Source organism: Calonectris borealis, chromosome 9 (assembly GCF_964195595.1).
Source record: "Calonectris borealis chromosome 9, bCalBor7.hap1.2, whole genome shotgun sequence".
NCBI lineage: Eukaryota > Metazoa > Chordata > Aves > Procellariiformes > Procellariidae > Calonectris > Calonectris borealis.
Genome location: NC_134320.1, coordinates 14,945,949 through 14,958,696, shown reverse-complemented (window position 1 = coordinate 14,958,696; position 12,748 = coordinate 14,945,949). Strand labels below are relative to the sequence as shown.

General features: G+C 42.3%; 1 protein-coding gene across 4 annotated transcripts; it reads left to right on the top strand.

The window, feature by feature from the left end:
- Positions 1 to 775: 775 nt before the first annotated feature.
- Positions 776 to 12,507, top strand: LOC142085871 (nuclear cap-binding protein subunit 2). 4 transcript variants are annotated; one of them, XM_075158339.1, is made up of 5 exons: positions 776 to 953; positions 1,060 to 1,241; positions 2,055 to 2,193; positions 8,891 to 8,990; positions 11,802 to 12,507. In XM_075158339.1, the coding sequence occupies exons 1-5, from the start codon at positions 873 to 875 to the stop codon at positions 12,236 to 12,238; spliced, it is 939 nt and encodes a 312-aa protein (XP_075014440.1). In that variant the 5' UTR covers positions 776 to 872; the 3' UTR covers positions 12,239 to 12,507. The 4 variants fall into 4 exon arrangements, 3 of the variants coding, with proteins under 3 accessions (XP_075014440.1, XP_075014441.1, XP_075014442.1); XM_075158340.1 differs by having other exon boundaries at positions 8,891 to 9,066; positions 11,802 to 11,834; XR_012674856.1 differs by lacking the exon at positions 11,802 to 12,507 and adding an exon at positions 2,778 to 2,915 and having other exon boundaries at positions 779 to 953; positions 8,891 to 8,981.
- The last annotated feature ends 241 nt before the right edge of the window (positions 12,508 to 12,748 follow it).

The following is a 12,748-nucleotide window of genomic DNA, read 5'->3' as shown; positions in this document are numbered from 1 at the left end:
ACTGTGGAAAATGTAAACTGACTTTGAAATGAAAATCCATCACACCAATAAGCAGCATGCTTCACGTGTTCATGCCTGGACTCAGGAACCGCTCATGGCGATAGGCTATGGGAAAGCAGCCCAAGTCCGCAGCTCGGGATCCGCGTTAGGCAGGCCGGGGTAACGCTGGGGTCCTCCGTGGCTGGCGCTGCGCGCCCGTGCACCGTGCCCGGTTCAGGAGAGGCTGATGGGGTCCGGCTGCCGCCAAGAGCCCGTCACCAAGGCCCCGGGCCCGTTCACCCGCCGGCTCTAACGCACTCGTCCTCCTGCGCTTGGCGCAGGGAAGCGGTGGCGGTTTCCTCCTCCTCCCTGGTGGGATCCTGCACTGGCTGCGGCTCCGCAGCTGCCTCCCCCTCGGCGCGGCGGTCAGGGCGCGGCTCCGGGGCGGCCGCTCCGGCCCGGCCCGCGCCCGGGGGGCCACGGCCAGCCCCGCGCCCGGGCGCCGTCCTTGAGCTCCCCGAGGAAGGCGTCGCGCAGGCGGAGCAGCCGGGGTCCCAGGCCCCGCGCCGCCTGCCGGGCGCCGAGCTGCCCGCGGGTGATGGCGGCGGCGGTGAGGCGGGCGGCGGCGCGGATGGGCCGCGACTCGGAGAGTTTCTCGATCAGCCGCGGGTTGCTGAGGAGCGCGAACAGCACCCGCCGCAGCACCATCCTGCGCCCGCTCTCGCGAGAGCCGCGCCCCGCCCGCTCTCGCGAGAGCCGCTCCCGCGCCCCGCCCGCTCTCGCGAGGGCCGGGGCCCGCCTCGCCATTGGCTGCCCGCCCGGCGGCCGCAGGTCGCGTGCGCGGGGGCGCTGAGGGGCGGGAAGGCGCTGAGGGGCGGCCGGGCCGCGCCGCCATGTGCTCCGGCGGGACGCTGAGCATCCTGCGCAGCGACTCCTACGCTGACCTCAGCCAGTACCGGGACCAGCACTTCCGGGTGAGCGGGGCGCCGCCGCTGCTGCCGGGGGCGGGGGCCGCGCTGTCCGCCTGGGCCGGGGCCGAGCCCGGGCCCGCCGTGGGGTAACGCTGTCGTTGCGGCTCAGGGGACGCGGTACGACCAGGAGCGGCTGCTGAGGAAGAGCTGCACGCTGTACGTGGGGAACCTCTCCTTCTACACCACGGAGGAGCAGATCCACGAGCTCTTCGGCAAGAGCGGCGACATCAAGAAGGTCATCATGGGGCTGGACAAAGTGAAGAAAACCGCCTGCGGCTTCTGCTTCGTGGAGTATCCTTCTGCGGGCCCGGCCCTGCTGCCCCGCGCCGCTGGAGCCGGGCGGGGGGAGCGGGACCCGTGCTGGGCGGCGGCTGGTTGTGCCGCCCGCAGGCCGCCGCAGCGGTGGGCAGGAGCGGCCAGGGCGTGGGTGAACTGAAATGCAGGCTCTGAGTCACGGGAAAATGATCCGAGGATAAAATTATTTGGTTGCTAAAGTATCTGTGGGAGTCCTGGGCGAGAGAGGGCAAACTTACACTGCACGTCGAGTGGGGGTTATTAGGTTGCTTTCACTCTGATACTTTAAGCCAGACACTTTTTAGATAGTTGGCTTCTGCAGTAAAAGCACATTCTCAGCGGCCGAGTAAAGAAGTGTTTCTTTTCATACAAGCATACGCGTAAAGTTTCTGTTGGTATTTTGCATCCCTGTCACGTGTTGACTCATTACATGCAAGTCCCTTTGAAGATCATTCTGTTACTGGTTCCAACAAACTCACCGAAATGGTGAAGGTTTGCAGCATGAACGGAGCATGCATGGGGCTTCTCGTTCTTTCTTTAATAGTAGAGCTTTATGCTTTTAAGGCTGAGTGTCGTTAAAGAACTTGACCCAATATATGTGTTTTTAACATGCTTGAATTCCTGCACGTTGTTCTGTTTCACTAGCAGTTTTCTCAGCCCACATAGCTTCATAAAAGCAGTAGTTTTTAAACGTAACCGAGCAGGAACCTGATTCAAGCAAATACTTGGGTTTGTATTCCATTTGATATTGTTCTTTTTTCCATCTGTTGAAAATAGAAGCCCGTTTTTTTTCATTAATCTATTCCTAAGGTATTATGCAAGAGGAGATGCTGAAAATGCAATGCGATACATCAATGGAACCAGACTTGATGATAGGATCATAAGGACAGACTGGGATGCAGGATTTAAGGAGGGTAGGCAGTATGGTCGTGGAAGATCAGGAGGCCAGGTACGTTGTTGTACAGTCTAGTTTTTAAGGCACTGGTGACTTTGCCAAATTACTGCTTTTTGAATGAACACACTCAGAAATTACAACTTACAAATTATTGTTTTAAGATAGCATTGTACGTTAGTCTGTGAGACATCAGTGATGATGTTATCCACTAAGAATAAATAACTTTTTCATATATTTCACTGAAAGTACTTTCAGAAACTTCTTGGCTGCTTGGGGAGATAATGCTTATAAATAAGCCCAGGAAACGTAAGGCTGTCAAGAACACAAAGGACAGCACTTAGCTTACCTAAAGTTGAGTAGGTAGCAGGTGCTTTTACTGCTGAAGCACGAGGCTAACCATCCTCACTTTGGCTGTCTTGGTTAAAGAGTCCCCCTGGACATTATTAAAAAGAAAGTTATTTTATGCTGTGTACTGGGTTTCTGCATGATGCCCTTTGCCTTTTTGTTTTGTCAGTCGGCTCCTTGTGGCCACTTACATCTTGTGAACTCAGTTTGCCTATATTCTGATGGTGTAATAGTTTTTGAGAAATTGTTTTTCTTTGTCTTTACTGGACTTCCCTTTTTTCCTCCTTTGTAAGGTTCGAGATGAATATCGGCAAGACTATGATGCTGGAAGAGGTGGCTATGGCAAAACTGTTCAATGCCAGTGAATAGTGAATGACTCATCAGCCTCACAGGAGAACTAAATCTGCATTGTAAATGTTACCAGGCACAAAGTAGGTCTGTTGCACACAAATTTATGTAGCTAGAAATTCACAGAAACTACTATCCGCATTCCTGTGATCACATAGTATGTTCAATGTCTCTTCCGTTTTAATACCAGGATCCAAAGCATTGCAGAGTACATTAACAGGGAGGACCTGGGAGCAAGGTTTTAAGCAATAGTATGCCTGAGGCTTTGGTCTCTAAATGCTGCTGTAACTGTACTAAAAGGAACAAAGAGTTAACAGTATGGTGCTTTTTTTCACTGGCAAAACTTGATTATTCTATCACTGGGTTTTGTTTACATTGGTATCACAGGGTGGAGAGCGGTGATAAAGGAGGATTGGTGTATGTTTCAGAGATGAAAGAAAAAGGCAAAGAGCCTGAAAAGGAAATGGAATTTCTAGGGAAATTTTCCAATTTCTGGGGAAGACTTAAAGTTGCAGGTTTTCTGGGGTTACTGGATTAGCATCCTTTCACACTGGTGCTGTTCCTAGCACACATACATGAGCGGCCACAATAAAACAAGTCAGATTGATGAGTCCGGGAATCATAAAGTGAGAAGCAAGCCTAGCAGAGACCAGAAAACAGATCCTTGCAGTCTTCTACAAAGTATAATGTGATTGCACGACAAGCCTTGATTCAGAACCATTTTGCTTTGTAGGATACAGAGAACAGCAAGTGTAAGAATTACAGTAACAGTTATTTTCACAGTGGAGTAGTAATATTTTGCTCCTGCCTAGTAGCTTTCTACAGCCTTGATATTTGAGGAACAGTATCTTTCCTGTGCCTACAAGGGTGGCCTGAAATCAGGTTGTACAGTTACTCCCAAAAATGGGACATTTGAAGAATTGTGTGTATAAGGAGAAAGTTCTTGAAATAGATTTTATATTTGAAAAACTTGATTTCAGACAAAGGTAAAAATGAAAAAAGATGAGTTTTGAGAGAAGCCTTACTTTCTGCTGAGCATGTGGTAAGAATGGTAAAAGAATTGCAGGACTGTATAGATTTCCCCCCCCCCTTCCCTGCTCTGGATCCTATTAATACTGCTGGTTTATATGATGGGATTTTGATGTATGGCAGACATAGGAATAAAAATAGTGATCCCAAGATCCGTGAAATTGACCTGCTGAAATGAAATAGTTTAAAAAGAACTGTTACAGGGCTTTGGATTTTTTTTTTAATGGACTTCTGAGTTCTTTGGAAATGGTAACATAAAGTTTTGTCCAAATACCTTGTTGTGAATGACTCCTTAAAAATCTTTAAAATACCAGGTACATGAAAGTTGATCTTTACTCACTGAAGATATTGTTGGAAACCTTGATATGTTTCTTGTGTACAGTTACTCACAACTGTTACCCTAAATTGGAAATACAGTGAGGTAGAACAACTGCAATGAGACTTTGCTTACTTAGGAAGCGAGGTTTTGTGTGGGCTTTGGTTTTTTTTGGCACATAGAATAAAGCTAGATTTTCAGTATCACTTGGTGCTGGTTTGCAAACAAGACTTTGAACAACGTTACCTTTTCCTATATAGTACATTGGATTATGAGTTTACAACCTGTAATCTGCTCTAGGAAACCTCTGAAGTTTATTTTTTGTTGTATCAATTTTGTATAAAAAATTGTGTTACCAAAACTCTAAGTCACTTTCAAATAAAGCTGCAACATGAAAATGGATTGGTTTTTTTTTTAACAGAATCAGTGAGAGAAAGGAGCTATATTCAGATTCTTGTCTACGTCCTTTATTCTAGTGTCTTTTAAGATGGAGAGAGTGAATATTCCTTCCCTTTGACTGGATTTTCAGTCTTGTTTAGTTCTTAACTGGATGCTGAAAGATGTTTAGTTAATGCTCTTCATTCTGGTACTTTTGGGATTACAGAACAGAAATTAAATTATTTACTGATATTGAAGTGAAAGTCTTTGGTGTGTAAGAAGTAGTTTTCAAGGTGCACTTCCTTATAAAAATGAGATTGAAAATTATTTTTTATTTTAAGTGCTGCAAGACAGTCATTCTCAAATGAAACGGAGGTGATAAGATTTTCCCTCAAAACTATCACTGTCTTTTGCTGCATACGTGCAATGGGCATGGATTAAAGTTAGATTTTCTATTTTGAGAAAGTTTCAATCAAAATGGGATTTAAAAGCACATGATAGATCATGTGAAGTCTTAGTATCTCAACAGAGCATATAGAGGAAATTGATTGAACATGGTTTGATTTTTTGCCTTCCCTAGTTGAAATCGGTCATGGCTCTGCTGAAGCTAGCGCTTAACAAAAGTAACAGAATTAAGTCTTTAAAACTTTACGGGGGGGCTTCTTTAGCTTTCTTACATGCCAGTTCATTGTGATTAGGTTCTCTTGGAAGTATAGGATCTCCTGTGATTTTTTGACATGCCAGTTCATTATGATTATATACACTTTCATAGAAGTTTAAGCTCTGTATTAGCTTTTCTAAATACTTGTTCGTCGTAATTAGGTACTTTTATGGGATTGTATCCATAAAGAAATACAGCAGCTAAGAATACGAGTGGAAGCTTACCTATGCCTTGATGGAAGAGAAGCTGTTACAAATTAAGGCAGCGAGAGCGTCAGTCTTGTGCAGGCTCACGGTCGGTTGATTTACATGCCTCTCTTTGGCACTAATAACTGCAAATAAGGTTTGTATTCACAGCATTTGAGTCTTTGTATTACAGTGTAAAATCAGGAGAGTGTAAAGTGGAGCATTAAAGGCCTTCATTTTCAATGGCTGACAAAATACTCCCTATTACCTATGTACCCCCGCAGGCTAGTTTCAAGGTGGTCTTTATATTAGTCAGGTTACTTACTACCCTGTGCGGCAGCAAAGTTCCTGCTCAGGTTGGTGCCAGCGCAACCAGCATTGGTGTTAATGTAATGGTTCTCTCTACACAGACGATTCTGAAAGACAAAATTATTAAAGTATTTAAGCTAATACCTGGCATCACATCTTCCGTATCTTGTCAGATTAGGCTTCTTGTGAAGGTAAAAATTGATGAAGAACTCTATTAAAATCGACATGGTTTGTACAAAGGCTTTCATCTGTACAGTCAAAGACAACACTAGTCGAAAGCAGTCCACGGGGACAGAACATGTAATAAACTCTTGTCCATTTGAGTTTCTAAAGCACAAATTGTACCTTACGCTACAGCATATAAATGAAGAAGAATTAGAGTGGGCATTTTTCTTTGCAGTCTCTGGGATTTCTGCTTCTAGCTGAATATATTTGGTACTTTCAGGTAAGTGTAGGGCCTGATACAACTGCAGGTGAAGTACCAAAAAATTGGTGAAGACTGCAGAGAGAAGTGTCCTGGGCTTCAAACATCTATCATGTTTGGGAAGTAATGGCCTAATTTATTAATTTTCTGCTTTCATATGTCTCCTGCCTATTTCTGTCTAAGTAAGCTTTTGCACAAGGGATTGGATATGCTCAGAACTGCTCTATAGTAATGCATACAACTCTTCTGCTCTCCCATTTGGGATAACTAGATGGTATAAATGTTTCTCATGGCTTGGGGGAGGAGGTCTCCCTGCCCTTGTCTGGCTAAGACCAGTGTTGATTCCCAGTTGTGACTGGCAGGCGTTACCTGCATTACTGCTTCATCTCTTTTTTCGCCCTATGTAGACAGAGGAAGGTTATTCAAGGTTGGCTGTGTTTGTATTCCAAGGTTTCAGTAATGGTGCAAACTGAAAGCAGGCCTTGCTCCTTTGTCGAAAACCTGTGTTCTATCCAGGCTGGATGAGAAGCCATAGTAAAAGATAGGGACAGTTTCTTTTTGGGGGTCATCTACTCGATTTTTAAGAATTAATTTATCATTTTTATGCTGACGTAAAAGGCTTCTAGCATAAACCTCCTTCAAGGTTCATTTTCAGACTTTAAACTGATTGAACTATGGAAATTAAGAGAGCTTACTTCTTTCTTCCGCCTCCAGACACACCCATCAGCACTGCACAAGGAGACACCACAGAAGTTTAAGTTAAGCAAATTGGTCATGATCTTGTCTATTCCAGAGCCTTGTACAGCCCATAAAGGATATGTACACACAAAATTAGGACTCTGTACTTCAGGCATCTGAAGTTCCCAGTATAGTGTCCCATTATAGACATAACTAGTCATCATCAATTCTAGAAAACAGAATTTGAGAGAAGAATGGATCACAAAAGTCTTGCATTATCACCTACATATATAATTTACTCTAAGCTTGGCTCAGAGAGGTCTTCTGCAGGTCCTGCTTTCTTAATGCTTCACTGTTATATTTTATTTTCTATAGCACATTGTAGATCAGGATTGAGCAGAGTCTTCTATGTTCCATTCTAATTTCTGGGCAAATGATCTAGGTCTGGAGAATCCATAAAAATACAGTATTTGTATGTTAAGACATTAATGCATAATGTATATGTGCATTACTATAACTTCACCTAATGTCTGCACCACAAAGGTAGAAAGGGTATATTACGTCCCTGTCATTTGAAGATAGTTACATGAAGAAGAAAGTTTGCTGACCTTCAGAAACTGCTTTCCAAAAGCAGGAGAAATCCATTCTTGTGTCAGGGTTCCACAGTTTATGAAGATTACCTTCCTGCCACTCTGCTTCCCAACCTGCTTTCAAAGACAAAGATGTACTTCACTTCAGTGAAGTAATATTCTCCAAGATTATTTTAGCTTCTACCTGAAGGTTATTTGAGCATCTATTAGGGTTCCTTACAGAAAAAAAAAAGATAAATAGGTAGCCAAACTCTTCTTTGCAACACTTACTAGTTAGTGTGTTTAGATCTGACGCAAGTAATCTTTCCCTTTAGCAGAGCCATGGAATTTGAGTTTCAAACACTCGAGGAGCAGCACAAGTAAAATGCCAGATGGCTCCCTCTAGTGACTACAAAATTAGTATGCTTTTATATTCTGACATAGTGAAGATGGTTGCTGAAAGCTGTTTTGTGCAGCATGCTGCGTGTCATACTGTCTCAAGATTTTGCTTCGGTTTGTGTTGTAAAAATGGACAAAAACCATTTTCATCTGTAGACTATTTTTCAGAGTGGAGGCAACTAGAGATCAGGATTTGTGGGTTTGTAGCCCATCGCTGTTTCTCTGTTTAGCAACAGCTTAGTTGTCTTTTATACTGGATATTGTGATATGCGATATGCTGTGTCTGCGGTGACTTCTCTCCCTGCCCCCAGCAATCTCTTCAGATTTTGCCAAAAGCACACCTGTGATATTAAAGGAGGGCTTGACTCTCAGATGCTCAATCCACGCTTCACAACCTCCCATTAATTATATTTTGTGTAACTGCCAGCAAATCCCCTTCTGCCAAAAATCTGTTTTCCAGTCTCTAGCAGGTTATGAAATAAAGTTCTGTACTACACACAAAGTAAATGTGTGCAACTTGACAAGACAGTAGGCGAGGTTTGTTTCTGTGGAGTTACAGTAGTCCGTCAGGCACTTTGCAGACTTTAATGTCTATTGCTTCAGAGTATCTCTGTGGGAAAGTACCCTTTTTTAATCCTAAAAATTTTTGATCTGAGGCATAAGGGGGCTTATGCTGTGTGTGGCCAGCCTGTGGTGGATGAGGAGTTGAGCCTCTCGGTCTCCTCAAGCCTAGCACTGACAAGACTGTCTTTCCTAACTGTGCTAATGTATTATGATACAGTAACGTGAGTGTAAGGAAGACCCACAAATACACTTCTCACACATGCTTTGGAAAGATGAGCAGTACTTGCAGGATATAGATCAGATCTTTTAAACCATTTTTACAAAATAATCATAAATATCTTAAGAACAAAGTAGGGATCTACTGGAATGAATTCTTTCCGTGCAGGACTGATGTTATTTGCTTCATATTAATACCTTCCAGAGCAGTTGCAGGCACCTTTGCTTAAGTCTTCCACTAGTCTGATGGTACTGCTGTACTATGATACAGCTAGGGAACAGTTGAGTAAAGACTATGTTTAAAACTTTCCTTTTTCATTTCCTTCCCAGGAGCACCTTCGCCTGCATTTCCAGAGGGTGCCTCTTATTGGGAATAGGACTGCATGGAACAGCTTTTCACGTGAATCCCTCTGCAGAATGGAGAGTCTTGGTAGTTCATTGCACCTTTGTGCTGTGGCTAAATTTGGCTGAAGCAGTAATCTAAGAGTGCATGACCTGAATAAAATGTAGATTTTTTTTTTTCCACATTTGAAGGCCAAATATGAGTTATTCCTGGTGTAGGATTTTATTTGCTACAGCAGACATTTGCTTTTGAAAACCCCTTCTTGATTGTTCGGTAAGAGCAGCAGTTCTGGTTGAATGTTCCTCCCAGAAGCTTTCTCTTTGTTCACCAGTGCTCATCTCTGAGTATGTAAAACCTGCTTGTGATTTGTTCTGTTATCCTCCAGCAAAGTCTAGACAAAGCCAGTTGCTTATCCCTGACAGGAAAATCTACCGCTGTTCTAGAAGCTGTATGAGGGGTTGAGTCAGGATTTCAGACACCAAGGTGTATAGAGAGAAACTGAAATACCTTCCATCAAAAAATAGTGTGAATTAAGCATTACTCAGTTAATAGCTGGGAAAACAGCTTTCTTGAGTGCCTTGAGGAATATGTTTTTGAAAATAAGACTATATCTTAAGTAATTTTGTTGGGTTTAATTTTATTTAATTAGAGCCACCTCTGATTTCCTTTTCAAGGTGGGCCATTTATTGATTCCTTTGGGACTGATGTTTTTCAATTAGGACAGTATTGAACCACAATTTGTGTTATTTCAGGTGTAATTAAAAGACATTTTTTCTCAGAACACAGTTTGAAAACAAATGGGAAATAAAATTTGCCATTTTGATATTTCTTCAGTTACATGCAACATAAAAATCAGCACAGATTAGCCTAATTGAGTCAGTTTGTAATTCAGTTTCTGGACAATGAAGCTTTTCCTTTCTGTACCAATCTCTCCCCGCAAGCCACAATTTGAAAAGGAGATTCTGATTTTCTAGTTAGAATAGGTAAGAATATATTAAGTATTAATAATACATACTTGTCTTTAGATCTGTAGCTCACATGCAGTTCGAATTGCTTCAGACTGAACTTGTTTCAGTTCTCTGACTTTATTACTTTAAAATAGTGGTCTTATTGTTTTATACTTTGTGTCTTTAAATATTTTTATGGTGAATTTTTCTGACTTAAAAAAGTGTTGCTAGTCTGTTCAGCTTAATTTGATTATAAGTTGGTACTTTTTGTTCTGTGTTTGATTTTCTGTAATATCACTGTTTTGCAACATCTTAAATTACATCTTGTGAAAACAAAACCCCTGTCAGCTTGTCACGCTGCCACAAGATGTCATGAGAAGCCGTGTCTGCTTCAAGATGAGTGTGCTGTGCGAGTCCTCACAATCAGCTAAGTCGAGTGGTTCTGGAACGTTGTGTTCTGAAAGCATCTCATTTCACCACACAGCTAATGCAATGTCTCAATTTCTTGAATAAACCCTTTCATATTAGGATGCTGCTTGAAACAAAAGTGACTAGGGACTGATTAAACTACCTTCTAACATACCCTGAAGTAGCAGAGGTACAAGTGCCTTAAGGTTGCTGAGATGCAGCATGCCTCGTAACACTAAGCACTTCCCAGTTCTGTATGTAGTAACCATGATTGTGCATGCTGGAGAAGGACTGGTTTGTGGTTTGTTTTTTGTAGGAGGTTTTTTCCCCTCTGAATTTACTCCAGTAAGAGGAGAAATGTGTTTCCAGGAACTGGAAGGGACTTTTCCCCATTAAATTCAGGAATGTCCCAAAGTCTCTGCACTTTTGCTTCTGCTTTTAAATTCCCAGCTGAATTTCCTCTTTGAAATCTACATATTAACTTGGAAAAGCCTTCAAGCAGCAACCTTGCAATGTTCCATCCCGCACAACTGTAAGGAGAAGGTGTTTGGTGTTGTCTAAGCTTGCCAGAGGGAAACTTAGCAGAGAATTTGTAATTTACTCAGATCTCACACACACACCTTGACTCATGACAGACTTTCTGATGAATTGTTTTACAGAGTGCAATCCTGTCAGGAACTTAGTTTTATCTCCCATTGAGGTCAGTGAGATCTGTGTGCAGAGTGCTAAAGTACTGAATGTGCTTTAATGAACTTTATCTAACTTATTTCTCCATAGACTAAACATGAAACATGCTAACATGCCAGGAGAATTCTTGCAAGGTCATGTGGGAGGAGTATTGACTCCTGAGTTGTATCCCAAAGTGAGTCAGGGAAGCTGAGAAAAACTGTCACAAGAAGTAACCACAGCTTTTTGGTAGGAGAGATTCGAAATCCCTCAGGGTAAGTGTCCAAAATCAATTGCAGGACAGTATTTTTCTCAGAATCCAAGGCCATGAGGATTGGATGGCCTTGGAAACTTGGTCTACAAAGTTTGACAGAGAAAGACCTTGCTTCAGAAGAGCGCAGAAAGCTGGCAGGATGTGAAAAGTGAGGGAAGATTCCAGCTGATTTGTGCTAATCCAGTAATTCAGATTCTAGACACAAAATGGTCACCAAGACAAATGGTGTTAAATGTTAAAACATTAAAAGGGGCCCAGTAGCCGGAATAAATACATGGTGTCCATCAACGATCCCCAGATACGATGTTGATTCTGTGTTTGATCATGTATTTTCCCCTAAAAATATTTAATTGAACCAAAACTGATGTGAGACTGAGTTTGTTATGATTGATTCATTCCCTATTAGAAAACCAAATCACTTTGATGTACGTGAACGAGCGGTTTCTTGTTGTGCTCTGTGAATTGTCTTCCCGGTTGAGCCGAGTACTTCACAGGCTGGAGTACTTTGTGAGCGGTGCACGCCTCAGCAGGCACAGCACACTCGTTGTTGTCAATATGGAGATGAATAGAACTGACAACTAAATAATTTTAATCTCTTTCTAGGAAAGAATGTGCCAGGGCTCCAACTTTGGACAAATCTGAAGGTAATTAACTATTCCCAGACCCAGAGCTGTCCCGAGAGGAGAGAAAACATATCATACAACGCTGTATGCTTGAAGTACCAAAGCTTTAAGGTGCTGAGGATTGTGATGGACTCTCAGACTGTAGAGTTTGATGGGCAGCACTGGAGAGAGCATATTTTCACTGGATATTTGCAGAAGGACGTGTCTATCTCACCCGTTGAAGGACAATCAGTGTTATATCTGGCAAAGGCTTCAGAGCACACAGACGGCTTTACTGTGACTGCCTTCTGTGTAGAGGGTCAGGGTGCTTTTCCCTGCACACATGGCACTATAACAAAGCTCATAATTTTCCTTTTTTTATCGGTTATGGCAGGCACCTACTCTGTTCAGGAAGAGAGTTTCATTACAGCTGTTTAGGATAATTTAGTATGTTCTGTGGTTATACAGATACAACCACAGAGCTTAGTCTGGGTTGAAGTTAATGTGAGGGTACTGGAATATTTGTTTCAGTTTTTGATATTTTAGGCTTTAATAAATTTGAAGTTAATATTTTAGTGCACATAAAATGCAGAATTGCCTCTCAATAATTACTTTTTCAGTGTTAGCCAGAAAGTTTATACTGGGCTATGCAATTTAACAATGAAGTTCTCATCTCTTAGCTGCATATCATTACAATCCTAGAAAATTAGCTTCTTCATGATTTACAAAATACATAGATACCTGAACAAAGTCTAGTGTATCTAGTGTAAGTATAGTGTAATAGGGCTTTTTTAAAAGCAAGTTTTAATTTCTTTTATTTTTAATTTCTGAGGTGTAATCAATTTTCTAATTCAGAAAGCGTAAATGCAAATTCATTTTGTGTTAAGAACCTTTTAAAATAATTCATTTTTTCTAAACATTGTTTTATTGCTGAATATGCTGTTGCCA

Coding starts and splice junctions, on each gene's coding strand:
- LOC142085871 (XM_075158339.1), top strand. CDS start 873: ATGTGCTCCGGCGGGACGCTGAGCATCCTGCGCAGCGACTCCTACGCT. Junction 1,242..2,054: donor TGCGGCTTCTGCTTCGTGGA/GTATCCTTCTGC, acceptor TCTATTCCTAAG/GTATTATGCAAGAGGAGATG. Junction 2,194..8,890: donor GTGGAAGATCAGGAGGCCAG/GTACGTTGTTGT, acceptor TTTCCTTCCCAG/GAGCACCTTCGCCTGCATTT.